The following is a 22,890-nucleotide window of genomic DNA, read 5'->3' on the forward strand; positions in this document are numbered from 1 at the left end:
GGAAAACTATCCTAGATAGCTTTTGAGACCTTACTCAAAATAGACTAATGAGAAAACAGGCTCCCTCTAATGTCTTAATGTCGTAAAGTGACTTACCCCTGCCCAAAGATGCATTGTTTTTTCTATTCCTTGTTGTTGACAGCTCAGTGTTATTTCTGTGGATTGGACCATAGGTTGGATGCCAAAAACTGTAAACGAATCAATCTTGGAGGAAGCCAGTCAGCTGCATACCTACAACGTCTTCTTCAACTGAAATATCCTGGACATTTAGCAGCCATTACTCTTAGTCGAATGGAGGAAATATTGCATGAGCATAGCTATATTGCTGAAGATTATGTGGAAGGTAATAATGTAAACCTTTTGGTGGCAGACTTATCATTTATTCCATCTCTGTTGTTTTCTAGATTTGTTATTTAGATAGATTCTGGCAATTTTTTATGAATGCTTAAAAAAATAAAGAATCCTAAAAATAATGTTATGGGATAAAAATCCACTAAGAAAATCTTCAGAGACTGATTCTGAGCAAAATGAAGGTTTTAAGTGCTTTTCTCAAGAAAAGGACAGACTCACAATCTCACATCAAGTGGTGAGAGTTTGAGCTACACTGTCATGTAAGATTATATGACCTAACACAATCTCCTCTCCTCTTCCTAGCCCCCTATCCCTTCAACTTATTGGCTGAGTTTTTCAGGGTGACATTCTATTTATGGAAATCTATCCCAGGAGCAACGAAAAGAATGAAATATTTTCATAAAAGATTATCTCACTATCCAGATGATAATACCAAAAAAAAAAAGATTCAGTGACCTTCATATCTATAACTACCTAAAATGAAGTAATGTCTATGTCTAGTAAAAATAGTCATCATAAAGCAGGTGGCTCATGAGCTTTTCTTTTGGAATGCAAGGCCTTTCTAGGAATAATCCAATAATAATATTTTGTTTTTCTTAATACTTCTTAACCCTGACAGGACTTCACTAGTAATATTAACCCTATGAGGGTTTTACTGGGAATATTCCACTCAATAAGGATTCAGATCACATAGTTTTACTTTTTGTTTCTTAATTCTTCTGAACGATGGAAGAAAATAAGCACACCTTCTTTCTCTTTTTTCCTCTTCTTTTGTAAAAGTATTCTTTATTTCTTGGAGCTATGGCTATTAATTATTTGATTAGACTTTTTTGATTATTTGATTAATTATTGCTTAAACATTGGTCCAGTACTCTCTCTTAGCTCATCTCTGCACATTTAATCTTTTCTGAGTTAAAAAATTTTCTCTGCCAGTTTACCTTTTCAGTGCCTTTTTTACTTTCTTAACAAGGTCTTTTAGGAATTGTAATTGGCTTAAGATCTCTCAGGTAGCAGCTATCTTTTATAAAACCCACAGAGGAAAATTTGAAGACTATTTTGGAACTCTAATCCTGAGTTTGTACAAGAAAATTTTCTTAAAGGAATGGTGTCATTATTAGTTCTTACTATTATTTGACTAAGTAGTACAGTCCTTATAAGAGCCAGTATTTATACGGAGAATTTTAAACATTTAAACTGAAATCTTAGTTTTATTGTAGCCATTGTGTGTATTTCTTTGGTTCTGCTTTTTTACTTCTTATTGTTTGGTAAACCTTTAAATAGGGGAATGAAGTATAGGTGCTATATACATAATTTTTCCAGTTATCTTAATATGGGGTTAGATAATAAAGATAAAACTATAATAATCTTATTTACATTATTTTTATGCATTTAAATTACTTAACAACAATGGATATTTCTTTTATTAAAGAGCTCAAGGAAGAGGGATTCCAGTTATAGCAACTTTTAAAAATGGAATAGAAGTATTTCTACCTGGGCTTATTTTCAGAAATCAACAGTTAAGATTCATTGAGATTAAAATATGCTATCTGTATAGGTCATACATGCAACAGTGTAAACATAGTTATCTCACTCTTCCTGGACATAACAAACAGGATAGAGTTATCTCAATAGTTTCATTAAGTCTATAAAAATAAATTCATAGATTCTGAGTTAAGAGGGACTATAAAAACCATCTAATCCAATCCCTAATTTAACAAGAATCTCCCACTTTTGATACTATTTATATGACCTTGGGAACATAATATCTTTTGGTTTCAATTTTTTTCACCTGTGAAATAAGGAATTTGGGAAACTTGGCCCTTCCAACTTCAGATGTATTCTGTACACCATATTTAAGAACTAACTGCTTATCCATTCTTTGGTTGAAGGCTTCTAATGAAGGAAAACTCACTACCTCTGAAGGAAGCCCCCTTTCCTTTTGAATGGTTTTAATTGTTTAGAATATTTTCCTAATTATTAAGTCTAAATTTAGCCTCTTATCATTGATTGGTAGAAGTAATGGAAACACTAGTTATACCCCTTCACTTTTTGGCCCAAGACTTCATAATCTTCATTGATGCTTTCTAAATTCCTTCTGGCATTATCATATGTGGTAATAAGATTCACCAGAAGTACGTAATAATTATCAGGTTAGAGAATGAGCAGTCCTCCTTTTTGGTAGGTACCAGCAACTCTTTCCTCATGTCTCTTACTGCTCCAGTTGTTCAATGGTCTTTTTTTCTGTCTTGACATGTCTTTTACTTTTCAATCTACTGACACAGAATGAGGAACTTGTTTGGTTTTTTATTTTTTGTTTTTACATTAAAGCCCTTCCATTTATTTAAAGAGCATTTAATTTCTTCTTATAATCTGGAGACTGGAGAAATTTTCTTTGAGCCTTCTTACCTTCCCTTTATGTAAAAGTCTATTACTCTCTGGTTCAAACTATAGGTGGCTCCCTTTTTTCCATAAGATTAAAATATAAACACTTAAAAGCCTTTACAATCTGACTTCAGCTGACTTTTCCAGGATTATGGACATTATATTACTTAAAACACTCCAATTTCTAGCCAAACTGATCTAGCTATCTATTCTTGGACATGACACTCCATCTTCCATCTTTGCCTTTGGACAGATGATCTCCATGGCTGGAGTCATTTCTTCCTTGCCTTGTCTCTTAAAATTCTTAATTCCCTTCAGACTCAGCTCAAAGTCCAGATAATATCTGAGATTTTACTTGCTTCCTCTAGTTATTAGGATCCTTCCCCAATATTACTTTATATTTATTTTGTATATATTTATCTTTGCACATGTTCTTATACTCCAGGATAATGAAAGCTCTTTGAGGAAAGAATCTGTTTTTATTTTTTTTCATATATACCAAATACCTAGTATAGTAGATTGAATGGATGACTGAAGGAAAGAAGTTTACCAAATAAAGTCAATAAACTCTTTTTAATCACCCACTATATGCCAAGTATTGCATTAAGAACTTGTGATAAAAGGAAAGACATGATGCACAGACCCTTGTCCTTAAGAAGCTTATAGTCTGGGGGATGAGTCCAAGACAAAATGGAGATCATTTCAGAGGGAAGGCACAAAGAAGAAGACTGGGGAAAGTTCTTGGAGAAGGTAGATTTTTTGGGTCAGCTAGGTGGCACAGTGGATAGAGCACTGGCCCTGGAGTCAGGAGTACCTGAGTTCAAATTCAGCCTCAGACACTTAATAATTACCTAGCTGTGTGACCTTGGGCAAGCCACTTAACCCCACGGCCTTGCAAAAAAGGAAAAAGAAAAAAGAAGGTAGATTTTTATCTGAGACTTGAAGGAAACCAGGAAGCAAGTCAGAAATGAGGAATGGGAATATTTTAGGCATGCAAGACAGCCAGTGAAAATTTTTAGAGTTGAAATATAGACTGTCTTGTGTGAGAAATAGAAAGGAGGTAAGAGTCATTAGTCAGGGTTTATTGGTGGAGAGAATAAAAGAGGTAGAAATAAAGAGGTAGGAATAAAAAGGTAGAAAAGGACCAGATCACGAAGGGCTTTAAAAGCCCAAGTGAACTTTCTGTTTGATTCTGGAGGTGTTTTTCTGGAATAAGGAAATGATAAAGTGAGACCAGCACTTTAAAAAGATCACTTTGATAAATGATTAAGGGATGGAGTGGAGAAATCTTGAGTCAGGTCAACCAGAAGACTTTTGCAATAGACTATATTTGAATATAGTTCTAACTTTCTGGAAGTTTTTAATACTATTCACATATCAATTCACATAATTCAAAGGTTGCTACAATTTAACTGCAATATGTGTAGTATAGGAAGCAAATGTGCTCTATTACCTAATTTCATTTAGCTTGTAGGGCAGCTAGATTTCTCAATGGCTAGAGTGTCCTGATTCATATCTGGCCCCTAGATCCAGATGACTCTGGAGGAGTAAGTGAGACTTGTAACTTTGCATAGCTTTCCTCTCACACAAATCCAGTTCTCATGCATGTCATGGAATTGCCTCCCTGGTCATGGCCTTCTTTGAAAGCTTATTGAAATCAAGATAAATATGACTGCAGCACTTTTAACTCTGGGAATCATTTCTTGCTCAAATCTTGGACACTGTACTATTTATTAGTGTATTGGTATAGAAATTATTATTCCTTAATCTGATTTTGTATGACCCTTGATTATGGGTCTATGGTATATATTTGTTTTGTGGATCAATAGCCCATGATTTGAAAAAAAATCTGCCTTTGCCTATTGTTTGTGATATGTGTCTGTTATTTAGATTCCAGAAATTCTTGTATGTTGAGAAACCTCTAAAAATTCTTTAAGAGCGGGTGCCATGTCTTATTTTAAAAAATTCTTCATAAGAACTAATGCTAGTACAGAATAATAACCTTAGCAATAATAATGACATTTGTGTTGAAGATTGTAAAGTACTTTATAATGTACTATTTCATTTTAGCCTCTCAATACCCTTGTAAGATTCACATCATAATAGTAGGTGTTCAGTAACCTAAGATGTCAATTTAAGCAGAGGTCCTCCCTATTTATTTTATAAATGAGGAAACAGTATGGACTGTTAAAATGAAGCTTGTACCAGATTACACATTGTAAGTGGCAAAGCTGGAAGTTGTATTCATATCTTATTTATAGGGGTACTACTTACCACTAGAAAAGAACCCTACTATATGATTATTTCTTAGTTGAGCATGATTTTATAGGTCCAAGTGTATAGACATGAATGATAAATTATGATATAAGATTAATCAGTTTGTGAGACCATCCTTAGTCCTAGCTCTTTTATATCTTTGAGTACTTATTAACTGCTTCAGGTAAGCTAGTGAGATGAAAGCAACCTTTAGTGTGGCTAAATAGATAGAAGCCTGGAGTCAAAAATATTTACTAAGTTCAGATCTGGCCTCAGACACTTTCTAACTGGGTGACCCTGGGCAAATCATTTGGGTGATTGCCTGACAAAATGGATCCACTGGAGAAGGAAATGGCAAACCACTCCAGTATCTTTGCTAAGAAAATCTCAGATGAAATCATGAAGGGTAAGTCTCAACTGAAATGACTAGACAATCACAAAGAGATATAGTACTATTGTTTCTATAGTTTACCTGTAAAGTTATAATATTTGAGAATATTTAGAAGATAGTAATTCACATTTAAGCTTCACAAAGTGCTGTGCATACATTGAATCATTGATCCTCCTGACCACATTGTGAAATAGGCGCTATTAAGTCTTTCTGTTTTATAGTTGAGGAAACTAGACTAAGAAAAGTTAAGTGATTTGTTCAGTGGCATAGCTAGTAGTAAGTATCTGAGTCTCAGTTTGAACCTAGGTCTTCCTAACTCCATTAGAGATTTTTGTTTAGAGTTTTACCCTCTATTCTTTAACATCATGTTTCCTCCAAGATTACCCACAACAGTATTTGAAGTTGGGATATGTGATTTAAAATTAAGGAAAAACATTCTGATTGGAATTTTAAAAGAGAGTGAATCTTGGAAACCTCAGTGAACAAATTATTTGGGGAAAGAACCAATCTTTATTACGAGGTTCATTCAAACATCAGTACTTAAAGATTTGTGATTTCATCATTCTAAGGAATCTACCAGTATCTACTGAAACCCCTCTGTAAATTAGATGTTCCTTGTGGATGACTGTAACTAAAAAATTCAACCCTTTGACCAACATACTGATGAATTCCTCTGAACTTAGATAAGTAATTTCTTAAGACAGTGGGCAGTCAGTCAGTCATTGGGGTTAAACTTGAAACATATCCAGCATCATACTTTATGTTAGAGCTGGCATAGCCTTTAAATAACAATAATGATAATGATAGCTGGCATCTCTGAAGTGTCTATATGCTAGGTACTGTGCTAAGCACTTCACAAATATTCCCACTTTTTGTCCTTACAATAAGTCTGGGAGATAATATTTCCATTTTTACAGTTGAGGAAACTGAGATGGATAGAGGTTAAGTGATTTGCCAAAGGTAACAAAGCTAGTAAGTGACTGAAGTTGGGTTTAAATTTAGGTCTTTTTGCTCAATCCATTGTGCCACCTAACTCCCGGAATTCATTCTTCACATTAGCATACTATGATGTATTATAGTTATCCCTGATGAGAATGAGCAAAAGCAGTTTATAGAACTGAATGCATCCAAGTCAGATTTCTTTGGTACCTGGGACTTATTTTGCTATAGTACAACTCTATCTATAGGTTCTTTTCTTCTAGACCTCTTTTCGTGCTTGAGCAAATATTTCCTTTTGCTCTCCTCATTTCTATTAACATAATTTCAGTTGGTATCTGAATTCTTGGTATTTTTCCTTCCCCACCTCCTGTAATATACCTCCATGCTGCTTTTGTTATTTTTACTTATGAGAGAATTTCTGACAACAGAGTATCTTTCTGAAGTTGGAAGAACCCTTCATAATCATGTGGTCTAGTGTTTTCATTTTAAAGGTGAGGATACTCAAGTCCCCAGAGACTGTGATAATGCAAGGTCACATAAGCTAATTAGTGACATAGCTGTAATCAGAATCCACATCTTCTTGATTCCTAATGTTTTAATAAATATTACTGTATTTAACTTATTGTTCATCCATAATAATGTTTCCCTCTAATAATTGTCTAAAATTAAAAAAAGAATTGCAGAAGTGGAGATCTCCTGAATATTATGAAAATAATGTTCATAAGATGCAGCTCCCCTTCTCCAGCAAACTGCTTGGTAGTACGTTGACGTCTGAAGAAAAGCAGGAAAGGCGACAGCAGCAGCTGCGTCGACTTCAGGAACTTAATGCTCGACGACGAGAAGAAAAATTGCAACTTGACCAAGAACGACTGGACAGACTTCTCTTTGTGCAAGTAATGGCATATTAATATTTAGCATGTATACCAGAGGAAGATTAAAGCTTCTTCTGTGACAATTCCCAGCCTAGGGGCGGCTAGGTGATGCAGTGAATAGAGCATTGGCCCTGGAGTCAGGAGTACCTGAGTTCAAATCCGACCTCAGACATTTAATAATTACCTAGCTGTATAGCCTTGGCCAAGCCACTTACCCCTTATTGCCTTGCAAAAAAACCTAAAAAAAGAAAATTCCCAGCCTAGACCAACAATTTGTCTTTAGTATAAAAATAAAGATTTTGGAACTGTGGGACATAGTTAAGAGACCATGGTTAAAAGAGATTTTTTTTAAAGTCAAGGAAGAATTATATCTGGATTTTCATTTTAAAAGTAAAGTATAAACTCCAAGCTAACCTTAAATTTACTCTAAGCAGCAAATCTGGGATTGAAAATTTCAGGCTTTGTTTAGGATAAAAGAAAATGGATTAAATTGTAATAGAATTTTAAGGGAGATTTCTGTAGATTAATGGAAATTAAAAAATTTTTAATATACTTTAAGGTCGAATCTACAATGATAAACCCAAATTCTTTTTCATTATCACATTTTATTGCAGCTTACATTCATTTATTTAAAAATCTTTTGGCACAATAATTAGCCACAGAGGGAAACCAGGTCAACACCCCCATTATAACATAATCAATAGTTAACCTGAATCACAAACTAAATGTTTTTGCTGATATGCAGGTTCTCTATATGTTATACCCAGTAGTAGATTACATTGTGTATCTATTATCTGAGGTTAAGCCTAGCTAAATGCTTATTACCTTCTGGTAGATCAGGTAATGAATTTTTTGGTCAAACAACTTGTTCAACCATTTAATAAGGCACCTGGAGACTCTGAATTATATCCATACCAGTGAAATAATAGATGCTTGAAGTATTGAAGTACATATCATGCTTGGGTTGCTTAAGGTGATAAAAATATGTACTTGGTTCTGAGAATGAGTTAGTACATGCACCTTGGATGATAGATAAAATGTTATGAAATGTCCTTTCCAAGTCTGATATTTTAAAATTGTTTTTGTCTAAGAATTTTTAAAGCCTTGTTGTCTTTCTTTTCTGTGATTTTATATATCCATATATACACACACACACACACACACACACACACACACACACACACTCTTAATCTTCAACTAATTGAACTTCTCAACAATCTCATTGTAGGAACTTCTAGAAGATGGTCAGATGGATCAATTTCACAAAGCCTTGGTAGAATTAAACATGGATTCTCCAGAGGAGCTGCAGTCTTATATACAAAAACTGAGTTTGTCAGTGGAACAAACTAAGCAGAAAATCCTCCAGGCAGAAGTCAATATTGAAGTAGATGTTGTAGATACTAAACCAGAGGTAATTGAAAGGCCCCTGAGAGAACAAGTGGACTAGACAGAGAATGAGTTTCCTTTTGGGTCCTTTCTCTAATCAAATGATACTTAGTAAAAGGAATAAGTTAACACCTCAGAAAGAAGACCAGTTTTATTTTTTCCTGCCCATTTCTGTTTTGGCAAAGCAACCTTTTCCTTTTCTCTTTGCATTTGATTGCTATTGTGTCCAGTGAGAGAGCAGAAAGAGGAGGCTGAGTTGATAGAGTGGATGCAATCATTGGAACCATAGAATTAGGAATCTCCTTAGTGCATAGGGCCAGGACATCAAGAAAGAAGGAAGGCATATGAGATGAAAGAATAACATGAACATCCTGGCATATGATCCAGTCACCACATTGATACTAATAATTATTCTTCCTTTCCATATTTCAGTATGTAATATAGGTAAAGCACTTAGCGTATTTTGTCCAAACAACTCATTCATTTATCTATTCACTTGGGTACAAAGTTATTCTGGATTATATCAGTGGAGAGACTGTTCAAACCATTGAATTAACAGTTGTTTGAAATATTAGAGGGCAGTTAAGTGACACAGTGAATAGATAGTCAGGCCTAGAGTAGAAAGACCTGAGTTCAAATGTAGCCTCAGACATGAACTGTGTGTGACCCTGGCAAATCACTTAACCCTATTTACCTTGGTTTCCTCACCTGTAAAATGATCTGGAAAAGGAAATGGCAAACCATTCCAATAACTTTTCCAAGAAAAATCTGAATGGGGACACAGAGTTAAACAGAACTGAAAAATATGTAAATTAACAGAAAGAAGTTTAGCTAAGAATATTCCTTCATCTTCCCCTTCTCTTCATTATTTCATGACTTTGTAACTGATTTTGTGATTTGATTCTCGTACTCTTCATCTATTTCTTCTTTCAGTCTAGGTGGTTTATAATATACTTAAATGAAAATATTAATTCTATTTCTGCCTTTGTTCATCTTGCTTTGTACCTTTTTTCTCTTGGTTTCCAGATTTCCCAAATAGTGTTAAGGTTTTTCTTAATATTAATTTTTAACATTTAAAAAAGTTTTGAATTCCAAATTCTTTCCTTCCTATCTCTTCTACATTATTCAGAAGGCAGGCAATGATATTAGTTATGCATATGAAATAATGAATAACATTAATAATATTATTAACCATATTGCAAAAAGAAGAGCAAGAAAATAAAGGGAAAAAATTATCCTTTGATTTGTATTCAGATTTCAAAAGTTCTCTCTCTGAAGATGTATAGCATTTTTAATCTTGGTCCTTTGAAATTGTCTAGTATCATTGCTTTGATCAGAATGACTAAATCTTTCTTAGTTGATCATCCTTATATTGCTATTGTAATACAATGCTGGGTTTTGCTCATTTCAGTTTGTATTAGTTCTCCCATGTTTTTCTGAAACCATTCCCCCTTGCTATTTTTTATAGTACAGTAGTATTCCATCACAGTCATATACCACAATTTGTTCAATCATTCCCCAGTTGATGGATATTCCCTCAATGTCCAATTCTTTGCCACCACAAAAAACATGTGCTCTTAAATATTTTTATTCATATAGACCTTTCCCCTTTTCTTTGATCTCTTTGGGATAAAGACCTAGTAGTGATACTGCTGGGTCAAAGGATATAACCATTTTATAGCCCTTTGAGCTATATAATTCTAAGTTGTTCTCCAGAATGGTTTAGACCCCTTCCCAGCTCCACACATAGAGCATTAGTGTCCCTATTTTTCCTTTTCTCTCATGTTAGTTGACTTGATATGTTTGAGGTGGTACCTCAAAGTTATTTAAATTTCTTTAATCTGTACTGAGATTTAACATTATTAATAACTTTTATTTCTTCTGAAAACTGTCTGCCACTCAATTTCTTCTCACCAACTTCTCTACCTTCCCTTAATCTCAAGTTCTCTCCACCTACTCTTCTCCCCTTTTTGACTAAATTATTTTTAATGTGTGACCCATTAAACATATTGATTTGGAAAGATTTGCATTTTTCCTTCTGAATACATGATTCTAAAAGAGTGTATATTTTTTCCTATTTTGAGGGGTATCCTGTGGGCCTTCCTTTTTTAATATGCCATTTTTCAGTGATTCTCCTGCCCCCAATGGGTAGCACATCAATAAATTGAATATGCTTTAAAGTGTGTAATTTATCATGCTCTATAGTCTACTATCTTCTTGTTTTATCAGTCCTTGGAAGTTATAATTGGTGACAGATTTGGAGATTTTTCAGTATTATTTTCCTTCATATTATTGTGATCGTTATGTAAATTGTTCTGCTTCTCTTTACTTCACTTTTCATCTCACATAAATTTTATTGAGTTCCTCTGAATTCTTCATATCTATCATTTTTTATGATGCAATAAAATTCTATTACAGTCATATACGATTTGTTTATCCATTCCTTAATTGTTGGGCAATCACTTTCCTTCTAGTTTTTTCTTCCATAAAAAAGTATCATCCTGATTAAGTGTAATCATATCATGTTTTCTGAAATATATTGATATTTTAATTGCATGAGCAGGTTTCACTTTCATTAGTTTAGAGTACTGTCCATAAGCATACTGTTCAGTGATCTTAATACTCCCTAATATGGAAGATCTGTTAGCTTCACTTAGCCACTACTTGATACAGCTTATGTTTTCCTAACTTGCTAATGGCTCACATCATTTCTGTTCCTAGTAGGAAGAAGGTTTATTTTTAAATTAGATTTGTACAATACCTAGGATATGGCTCTGCTTTTAATATAGCATCTCTTTTTTTTTAAATAAAGGAGATGAGATAGTACTAAAGTCTAAATCACTATTACTGAAATTATTTCATTTTTTGATATTTTTTTGAATTTTTGAACTCCTGGTATAATTCAGAACCCATTAAAACGTTTCATATGCATTAACAAAAACTAATAACTCTTCAACTTAATGGGTTAAAAACATTTAGCTGCCATGCTTTATTTACTCAGTGTAAATAGCATCAATTTTTCTATTTAGTTGACAGTAGTATCCTAATGCCAAGCTGGTTCTCTGACACAAAATATTTCCTGAAATGTGAGTGTGGTCACAGATGTCTTTTCAAAGGAAGGTGGAATTTGTTGGACTTTAAGGAATCGATAAAATCTGAATAAATTATGAAGGGGGGTGGAGTAAACTGAGATGGGAGTCAAAGCAATTTAATGACTTTCAGTTCTTAAAAGTCTTCTTAAAATAGCCATTAGTGTGTGATCATTTTATAAGCCTTTGAAGTTTTTTCATATTTTTTTAATCTAGATTTTTAAACTTTCAGACAAGTTCATATTCCATCCTATAATAAGATGTAGCTAGGATTAAAATTGAAATCTTTGCTGTTCATTGAAGTTACAGAATGTCTTTCACTTTCAGACACCTGACTTGGAACAACTTGAACAATCTCTAGAAGATGTGGAAAACATTAATGATTTTGAACCTCTATTTTCTGAGGAGACACCTGAAGTGGAGAAGCCAGTTACTTCTGTACAGGTTTGATTCTAATAACCCATCACCATTTAATGGAATCTATTTTTAAAAATTTAATAAATCTGTGATCACATAAACATGGGTACTATTTCCTATTTAGCCATACTCTCATCCTGTGTTATTCTTCATTCTTGTCTTCTTATAATCCTCTATAGATGTTCTAATACTTAAAATTAAGAGCTTTCTCTGATTTTTTTTTTAATGTTTTGTGGCCACTAGTGCAATAGTTAACCTCTCCATTTATTATGTGACCAACCCCATTCTTTTTCTAGACATACTTGTTTTCAAGTGATGTTTTTTATTCTACTTAAGTATAAGTTATGCTAGATTGGGTCTGACTCAAGCCAGTCCTCTGATTTAATATTGGGACAAAATGAGAAGTCATTCAACAGTTAACACACAAGATGATTACCTTTGTCTTAGTAAGAAAAGGATATTCTGTAAGGGTATAGACATTGAGTTGATTCAGTTAAGCAGATCTCCATTGCTTTTGTTACCTATTGTAATCCATCAAGCAAACTTCCTTCTCCCTTCCAGCCTACTTTGTACTGAGGACATAAGAAAGTGTTTTCAACAATCCCTTAGTCCCCTGAGCCAAACAGGAAATGTCTCAATGGCTTCTAAGGGAAAAATCTCCTAATGTGCATGATGGGAATTGTGGAGTTAAGATATTCCTGTAACACAATGTTGATAATATACTGTATCTTGATTATACTCTTCATGTATTTTTTCATTGTCTTTTGGTGAGAACATCAATAATCATGATAAAATTAACTAGTTATTCTGGTTTTTGAAATTCACAATTTTAGAAAGATATGAAATCTATGGCTTCCTGATTTGTAAAGCAGGGAAGTCTACTGTATCATTTATCTCTTTTAGCTCTAAAACATGAGTCTCTGAAAAGCTGTTAGGAATCTACCCGCTGGGGAAAATTTTTAGTAACTAGTTGAACATTCACAAAATTGTGCTGTTGAGAAGAGCCTGAGTTCTTGAAGACTGTACCAGTAAAGTACAGTCATTGTGGTGTTCTACTGTGTCGGAACAGCTTTAAGAATGATCTTGGTAACTTACTGTATCTAATTTTCAAGAACTAGCATAGCTAAGTATAGAGAGGCTGATCTTTCTAAGGCTAGCTCCTTGATGAGAGTGATTTCCTTTTGGACAAGGAAATTTCTGAAATAATGAAAGATTGAAAATGGCACTTAGTTCTGTATGACTTCTTTCTACTTCTGTATTGGTGATGAACTAGATAAGAAAGGGAAGAAAAGATGTTAAATATTAAATATTAATTTTAGATAGTCTATTAATAAAGTTTAGCTATAGGTATTCTGAATGTGATATTCTAATCCAATGAGTATTATCCAAGGAATTGAATAGTATAATTCTTGACATTCTTGCTATAAGTTATCTTGGAAGACAAAAAGACATTTCAACTAAATGAAAGGATGTCTTACAGACTTTACTTGGAGATGCAAATAAAGGAGTTGTCTAAGTTGGTGTGTCTGAGGCATCAGATATTTCACAGGACATTGGTTACCTTTTGTTACACCCTTCATTATTAGCATTTACAAAAAAACTGCACAAAGATTGTGCAGTAATTGTGCCAATAACTTGCAGAGAATGAGGAGCTAGAGAAAATCCATGAAGAACTTGATAAAACTCCTCAAATTAAATAAATATATACATTAATATTTGTTGACTTAAGTGCATAAGTAGTCTTTGGGGAAGATGGTAAAAAACATGACGGAAAAACATAATTCAAGAATAGGAAATGGTGGGTAGCTAGCTGGTGCAATGGATAGAGCACCAATCCTAGAGTCAGGAGGACCTGAGTTCAAATTTGTCCTCAGACATTTAACAATTACTTAGTTGTGTGACCTTGGGCAAGTCACTTAACCCCATTGCTTTGCAAAACCAAAAAAAAAAATTAAAAAATAGGAAATGAGAAACACCAAAACTTGTAAACTATAAAGAAGAATTATGCTTATTTTTTGAGAAAGACCTAAGAAGAAAATCAGGAGGGTGATTCATGGTAACCATGCACGTTGTGAGCAACAAATGACATTACACAAAATGAAATGATTATATTTTAATAGACAGGAAATAGCCTCTTACCAATGCTGCAGTCACTTTGGAATCAGCTGTCTGTATACTGTCACACTATTGACTTATTCTAGACTCTAGAGTCTAGAATAAAGATTGTAATCCAGTCCAGATTAAAAGAGAATATAAACAAGAAGGTATGCCTTGTAACTGAGGCAACGCCAACCTAATTTGGTTAAATGAACACTTATTTTTAGTGCCAAAAAATTGGAAATAGATACAAGAACAGATGCTGACATGGAATATCACCATTTCCTGACAAAGTTGAACTAATGTAAATTTATTACCATGGCAAAGAGACCAGAAGAGCTGGCTGTAAATCATTTTAGCCAACAGACATTTTATCTTCTTGCCATGTGAAGAGATATTATAGCCAGCACTTTAAAATATAAACTCATTTATAAAATCTTACAATGGAGGATGCTGAAAGATTTGAATAGTATCACCTCATAAAATAGACAGAAGCAATGGAAGGAAATAAAAGTTTCTGGAAGGCTTGGCAGGAAACCAAACTAAACCATAGAGTGTGGTGAAACTAGGAGGTCAGTGAGGAGGTGAAGTATTGAAAAGATCTGTTAACATTTCAGTGACAAACTTCCTTAATGAAAGTAGAACTTCCACATTTGTATTCTGACTTCACAGAAGTGATGTTAGCATGAGGAAGCAAAAATGACAATAAAGAAAACAAAGATGGAAAGAGCTTCTAGACTAGACCAAGTATTGGAGGTGACACAGTTTTTATAGTGTTAAAGCACCAAATATCAAGTAATCTGAAAGGGAAGAGGATACCTAATTTTTGGAAAAAATCTCAGGCTTTATTTTTACCACAAAGTGACTAAAAAGATATCAGTTAACTTAGGACACATTTCTTGCTTTTTCATCTCTCAAAATTTTTATGAGATTAATCTATCCATCTATCAAAGGCATCTTTGATGATGGGTTTTGAAGTGGATAAGCAGAAACTCATAAATTATATTCTATAGTACATCATATCCTTGCAGCTATTCAGTTGACAGGTACATAAAATACAAAATTGTTTTTTGACTTTTTTTAATTATTGTATATATCTGCTGAATAAAAAAAACCCATCTGATTCAGTAGAAAAAACAGCCTTAGAACCTTTCTCAATAAGGTATCTTATGTACATATTATAAAATGATATAGGATTCTTTAAAAAAAATGTAAACAATTTAGATAATTTTGGCTCTTTGATTATATCAAATGATGACTATAACAGAGCTTGCCAAAGACATATACCATTCACATGACATAACAGCTAGAACACAAATTAAAAAAATTCCTTCTTAACAAGAATGTCTACTAGATGCTGCTATTTTCATTAAACTTGTGCATCATAATGGGGTCTGGTTGATTCAAACTTAAGATCCTTATTATGCCTTCTAAATGAGAGCCATAATTTCTTGAGAATTTAACCCGGATGTTTATGCAGGAAGTTTCAAGTTTTGTTACCCAAGGGACAGCGGAGAGCTAAGTTCATGGTGGACATATTGCAATGTTATCAAACAAAAATTGCACAAGTGACATGACATAAAAGTTATTATTTTAGAGAGGTCTGTGACCCTAAAAGTAGATGAACCAGACATGTAGGGGAGAACTAGGGCAGTGATGAGATTCACTAGTGTTCACACAATGGTGAGATCCAGTGATTTCTCTTAATCTTCCCTTTTTCTCCCTCCATACTCCCTCCCAGCCCTCTTAGGACAAAAAGACCTTTTAAGAAATTGAAAGAAGGAGGGGTGGCTAGGTGGCGCAGTGGATAGAGCACTGGCCTTGGAGGCAGGAGTACCTGGGTTCAAATCTGGTCTCAGACACTTAATAATTACCTAGCTGTGTGGCCTTGGGCAAGCCACTCAATCCCATTGCCTTGAAAAAAATCTAAAAAAATAAATAGAAAGAAGGGGTAGCTAGGTGGCTCAGTGGATAGAGCATCGGCCTTGGAGTCAGGAGTACCTGGGTTCAAACATGGCCTCAGACACTTAATAATAATTACCTGACTGTGTGGCCTTGGGCAAGCCACTTAACCCCATTTGCCTTGCAAAAACATAAAAAGAAATTGAAAGAAAGTATATGAATTTGGTTGGAAAATGTTAGAATGGATTTCAGCTTATGGATGAAATCAAATATTGCATGAAATAAGTAATAAATTGCAATGAAATGTGAAAAATCTTGTTTGAAATGATTCAGAGTAAAGTAAACAGAACTAGGAAAACAATATAATTAATGACTTGGTAAAGTAAAGAAAACTAAAATAAATAAATAAAGCTGTCTGCTTAGTGTAATTGTAGTAACCAATCTTGACCCTGGACAAGTGACAAGGAAGCACCTTCCTTCTTTGGTAACCATTATGCTTGTAGAATATTGTGTATGCTAAAAGGCTGGTCACTGTTGGCTCATTTGTTTGACTAGGATAGTATATCTAGTTGTGACCATGATATTAAAGCAAAAGACATCAGGATTTTTTTTTTAAAGTCACACAAGATAAAGAGGAGAAGGATTATGATTTGTATCATGTGAAGGAGTATCTACAGAGTTAAAAATCATAGATTTATTGAAGTATCAAATAATTTGAACCCTTTGTAACATGGGCTCTACAGGTTAAAATCATTTTCTAACCATTAATATACTCATTAGTATTAATTTTTGTATTTATCTGAATTATTTATCATTGCAAGGCACTGAAACTGAGACTGAAATAGTAATGGTTCCTGCTCACACTTGAGTAAGCTTCTCTTCATCTCAGATTCCCAAGTACTAGCATCAGAATGAATATAAATCCAACAAAGATAATGACTTTTAGTGATTACGAATATGCTTTTGATCAATAAAAGGCTCTTAAGTGTTAGTTACTGCTCAGTTTTGAAAAACTTTTTTCATGGCATATATTTTTTTGATGGATGGGATTACTGCATAAGAATTGCAACTGAATACTAAGTTGTGTTTCTTTGTCCATTTTTGGTTTTTGAGTCTGGATCTCCCTCTCCCAATTTGAGAGTGATTCCACTATGCAGTCCCACTACTGATTAGCACAGGAGCTTTAACCTTTTCTGTTTTTAACCTAGGATAGCTTGCCCTTCTGAAGCATCCTAATTTCTTCTCTATCCCTCTAGCCTTGGGACTCGCCAGTTTGGTGCCAGGCTTAATATGGGCATCCAGTCAGTTGCATAGCTCATTGCTGCTCAGAACTCCTGAGCTTGAGTGATTTACCACCCTCTGTCCCCTCCCCATCCCCATCCCCATCCCCACTAGCAGGAGTTATAGACATGTAATGCATGCATTACACTTGCTTTTTAATACTTTTAAGTTTTTGCATGATAATGGGGTTGAGTGACTTGCCCAAGGTCACAATTATTAAGTGTCTGAGACTGGATTTGAGCTCAGGTCTTACTGACTCCAGGGTTGGTGCTCTATCCACTGCGCCACCTGGCTGCCCCCACTTTTTAATATTTTGTATTTGTAGGTACTTTTGCTTCACTGCAGTTATTGTGAACTATTTGATATAGATCCATCTGTTTATAAGCCTAAATTAGCAGGAAAGATCTGAGTTTGTAACAGAAAAAAAAAGAAACAAATACAGTATGAAATTGTCGTCAGCTTGTAGTCAGCATGTTTTAAACTGTTCTATTTCCCTCAGTGCCCAGAGCAATCCATTGCTTATTGGAGGTGTTTAACATATTTTTGTTGAATGAATTAATGATACAAAACATTTTTTTTTCTAGTTTCTCCACTTTGTCAGTGGTACCATCATTCTTCTAATCATTCAGGTTCAAAACTTGAGAATCATATTTAATTTTTTCCTTTCCTTAGATTCATAGAATGTAATTATTGCTTTTTCTTCTTTTAAAATGTCTACTGTGTATATTCTTTCCTTTCTATTTCCCTGTCATTGTCCTAGTTCAAGCTAATTGTATGTTGTTTTTCTCTTCCAAACTATACCATTATCATTCCCTTTTGTCATACCTTTACTCTCTTTATCCTACTAGTTTGAAATGCTGTTCTTTGATCCCCAGTAAGGTTAGTTTATTCATCTCACTTTTTCTTGAACTTTTATGAATATTTTTTCCCCTGAACTCCTGATCTTGGGGAGCCTAGTGTTTAATAGATGAATAGAAAGTATTTCATGAGTTAAGAGAAGTTTGTAAAGAAAACTGGGTTTCAAATAGTTATAAAGTTTTAAAGAATCATTATAATTTATTATATATATATAACATGCTTTGTTACATTTTGTCTTTAAAGCCCATGTTTAATTTAGCAGAATATCATCAGCTGTTTCTTGGTACAGAAAGAATTCGAGCTCCAGAAATCATTTTTCAGCCATCTCTCATTGGAGAAGAACAGGCTGGGATAGCTGAAACCATTCAGTATGTTTTGGACAGGTGAGGTAACAACTTTTGTTAGTCTTTTTCCTGTTTCATTTACCAGAGGCCTGAATAATAAAATGTATTTGACTAAATATAGATCTGAGTATGAGAAATTTCCAAAATATACCCCATCCTGGCTTTTTCCTTGCTTTCATTTGTTTGGTAATCTTTCTTATTATTGTTGTTATTGCTATTCAAAACAACAGGTAATACAAAACTCAATTTTATTTTCTCTTGAAACTTTTACTTATTTATTGATGGTATCAAACTCTGGGAATTCATAACACTGAAATAAATGAAACCAAAAATCCTGCTGGAAGAAGTTGATGTTCAATTTTGACTGTCCTACCTCTGTTCCTCTTTCTCTGCTCTCTATAGCAGGTAGAATTTGACTTTATCATTCTTGAACTAATGGAAAAATACCAGATCAAAGCTGTATGTGCTTTCTCTTTTTCTTACATTGCCAATTTCCACTTTTCCCTGTAGCATAGAGATAAATATAGTAAGATCTGACATCTGTCATGATATCAAAGACTTTTGTTACCTGACAGTTTTTGAGCATTGACATTACAGTAAGAAGTGATATTGGAATGATGACTTTGAAACATTGCTGGTGATATTTTCAAGTGCCTTTGAAAATATCAAATGATGACCAAGTTAGACATTGGGGAATTTTACTTGATTCAAAGGGGATATAAGTATATGTGATTGGGTATATATGATAATCCGTTAATCAGAATATCGATTAATAAGAACTCCCATTCCTCTGTCATGTGAGGAACATCATTTATCATAATTTGCCCGCTAACATTTCATTTAGGAGAGAAAAAACATTTTTTTGTAAAAATTCTTTGTTAATAGAAGGGGGGGGCAGCATGAAGGCAGCATTTTCCAGGATTTCCTTCCCCCCAAAACTCCAAAAGCTGCCAAGTTATGACTCCAGCCAAAATTTAGAGGGGCAGAACCCACAGAAAGACTGAGTGATACACTTTCTCAGTCCAAGATAACTTGGAAGTTCCATGGGAAAGGTGTGTTTCACCAGGACTGGGAGTTGGAAAAAGCCTCCAATCACAGTGCAGCCTGGGAACAACTTGAAGGGGCGGGGAGAGAATTGTTACACCAGAATGATTGTGGAGTGAGGAGCACCAGCTGTAGAACCTGCAGCGTGAATTGGGAGAAACCAGCCTGTACCTCCAGAACACAGCCCACAGATAGTAAAGGGGTCAGGGGAGACTGCAGAAATTTTTCTGCTCTCCCTAGGGTCAGGACTCTGCTGTTTGCCCATACTTGGATCCAGGTTGCAGTTTAGACTTCCATACTAAGACAGCCTTCCTTATAGCTCTAGGGCAGAGGGGAGTTCTGTGGTCACATATCAAAGCACAGGCATGAGAGCATAAGACCTTGGAGGAATAAAGGTCCCAGTGGGATGTCCCCCCCAAAAAATCCCAAAGCCTTGGAAGTGCCATAAATTAGTCTTGGGCTGAGGAAATGAGTAAACAACAGAAAAAGAATCTGACCATAGAAAATTATTTCAGTCCCATGGAAGATCAAAATATATACTCAGATGATGACAAAATCGAAGATTCCATATCCAAAACTTCTAAGATAAATAGAAAATGGGCTCAGACTATGGATGAGCTCAAAAAAGACTTTGAAAAGCAATTAAGGGAGGTGGAGGAAAAATTGGGAGGAGAAATAAGAGAGATACAGAAAAATCGTGAAAACCAAATCAACAGCTTGGTGAAAGAAAAAACAAAAAAAAATCTGAACAAAATAATATGTTAAAAACCAGTTTAGGGGCGGCTAGGTGGCGTAGCGGATAAAGCACCGGCCCTGGAGTCAGGAGTATCGGAGATTTGAACTCCGGTCTCAGACACTTAATAATTACCTAGCCATGTGGCCTTGGGCAAGCCACTTAACCCTATTTGCCTTGCAAAAAACCTAAAAAAAAAAAAAACAAAAAACCCCCCTAAAAAATCAGTTTAGGCCAAATGGAAAAAAAGCAAAACAAAAGACAAATGAGAAGAAAGCCTTAAAAAGCAGAATTGGCCATATGGAAAAGGAGATCAAAAAGCTCTCTGAAGAAAATAATTCCTTCAAATGCAGAATGGAACTAAAGGAAGCTGATGACTTTGCAAGAAATCAGGAAGAAATAAAACTGCCAAAAAAAAGCCAAACGTTAGAAGAAAATGTGAAATATCTCAGTGGAAAAATAACTGATCTTGAAAACAGATCCAGAAGAAATAATTTAAAAATTATTGGGCTACCAAAAGTCACAACCAGGAATAGAGCCTAGACTTCATTTTCAAGAAATAATACAGCAAAATTGCCCTGAGATCCTAGAAGCAGAGGGTAAAATAGAAATCAAAGGAATTCGCAGGTCACCTCCTGAAAGAGATCCAAAAAAGAAAACTTCCAGGAATAATATAGCCAAATTCCAAAACTCCCAAATCAAAGAGAAAATTCTAAAAGCTACCAGAAACAATTCAGCTACTGGGGCTCCATGGTCAGGATTACATGGGTTCTGTCAGCATCTACATTAATAGCTCATAGGGATTAGACTATGATATTCCAGAAAGCAAAAGATCTTGGTTTACAACCGAGAATCAACTACCCAGCAAAACTGAACATCCTCTTTCAAGGGAAAAGATGGACTTTCAATGAAATGGGACTTTTAGACTTTCCTATTGAAACAACCAGAGCTGAACAGAAAGTTTGATCTCCGCAAGTACAGGATTCTGGTGAACCATAGAGGGAGTGGAAGAGAAGGACTAACTAACTATGAGGAACTTAATGGTGTTGAACTGTTTGTATTCCTGCATGGGAAGAAGATATTGATAATTCATATGAACTTTTTCATTTATAAGAGCTGTTAGAGGGAGCATACATAGACAGGGCTCAGGAAGGAGCGGAATATAGTATAATATAGTAAAAAGATGCTGTCAATGGGTGATAAAGGAAAGTACTGGGAGGAAGGGAAAGGAGATGAAGAAGAAGCTAAGAAATTTCAGGTAAGAGTCAAGAAAAAACTTTTCAATGGAGTGGAACAGGGAAAGGCAAGGGGGAATGAGTGAACCTTCATTCTCATCAGAAATGGCTCAGAGGAAATAACATACACACTTAATAGGGTGAGGAAATCTATCTTACCATAGAGAAAAATGAGCAGAAAGGGTTGGGATAAGGGGAAAGGGGGGAAATAGGTGATAGAAGAGAGGGAAGATTGTGGGAGAGGGTACTCAGATACAACACATTTTTGGACAGGGCCAGCACGAAAGGAGAGAGAATAGAATAAAGGAGAGTGGGAAGGAATAGAGTGGAGGGAAATACAGCTAGTAATAGCAATTGGGAAAAAATATTAAAGCAACTTCTCTGGTGGGCTTATGATAAAGACAACAATTCACCCCAGAGACAGAGCCATTGGAATCTAAACGCAAACTGAAGTACATTTTTTTCTCACTGTTCTTGAGGTTTCTCATATTCTTGGGGGTGGAGGTGGGGTTTATGTTTACTCTTATAACAAAATTATTGTAATAATATAAAAGAAATAAATCTAGATCCTTCAAAAAAATAGAGAAGAGATGTAATCATTAGGAACTTGAAAATAGAATTGTTAATACATCTGAGCATATTTAATGATTGTAAGGTAGTAATTTCTGTGTGTCTCAATTTTCCATCTGTTACATTAATAAACATTAATTTGCTTACATTTAGGAATGATTGCAAGGCAGCTGAATGATGTAGGGGATAGAATTCAGGACCTGGAGTCAGGAAAACTCATCTTCCTGATTACAAATCTGATATATAGGGGACAGCTAGATGGCACAGTGGATAGAGCATTGGCCCTGGAGTCAGGAAGACCTGAGTTCAAATCTGGCATCAGACACTTCACCCCATTGCCCTGTAAAAACCAAAAAAACAGTTTTTTGAAGTACTTAAGGGAGCATAGGTTTAGATCTGGTAGAAACCTTTCAGATCACCTAGTCTCATTCCCTAATTTTTATAAATGAGGACACTGAGACTCAGAGATGTTATGATTTATATAGAGTCACACAGAACTTAAATCATTTTCTTCTGGTTTCATGTCCTAGACCTTTTCTGCTGCAATACTGTTCATAATTTCAGGTCCATTATGATAAGATATTTCCTTACATATTTTAAAAATCTTTAATTTTGATGGGCTCTAGCTTATTAAATGTTTTGTTGAAACATTGATTTTTGGATATGAGCATATTTACCTTAAGGGTTTTTTTTTTCCTTTGTTTATTTTAGGTTTTTGCCAGGCAAATGGGGTTAAGTGGCTT

At 34.6% G+C, this 22,890-nt stretch overlaps 1 protein-coding gene across 3 annotated transcripts in view; it reads left to right on the forward strand.

The window, feature by feature from the left end:
* ACTR5 (actin related protein 5) overlaps positions 1-22,890 on the forward strand; it is a 52,283-nt gene that overhangs the window by 9,939 nt on the left and 19,454 nt on the right. For all 3 annotated transcript variants that reach the window (XR_012473698.1, XM_074211959.1, XM_074211960.1), the window contains 5 exons: positions 174-343; positions 6,995-7,212; positions 8,420-8,602; positions 11,994-12,110; positions 18,465-18,604. Coding sequence is in view for 2 of the 3 variants with exons in the window: in XM_074211959.1 (XP_074068060.1) it covers positions 174-343; positions 6,995-7,212; positions 8,420-8,602; positions 11,994-12,110; positions 18,465-18,604 (828 nt within the window). In the remaining variant the exon portion in view is untranslated. The remainder of the gene's footprint in view (positions 1-173; positions 344-6,994; positions 7,213-8,419; positions 8,603-11,993; positions 12,111-18,464; positions 18,605-22,890) is intronic.

Source organism: Macrotis lagotis, chromosome 1, assembly GCF_037893015.1.
Source record: "Macrotis lagotis isolate mMagLag1 chromosome 1, bilby.v1.9.chrom.fasta, whole genome shotgun sequence".
NCBI lineage: Eukaryota > Metazoa > Chordata > Mammalia > Peramelemorphia > Peramelidae > Macrotis > Macrotis lagotis.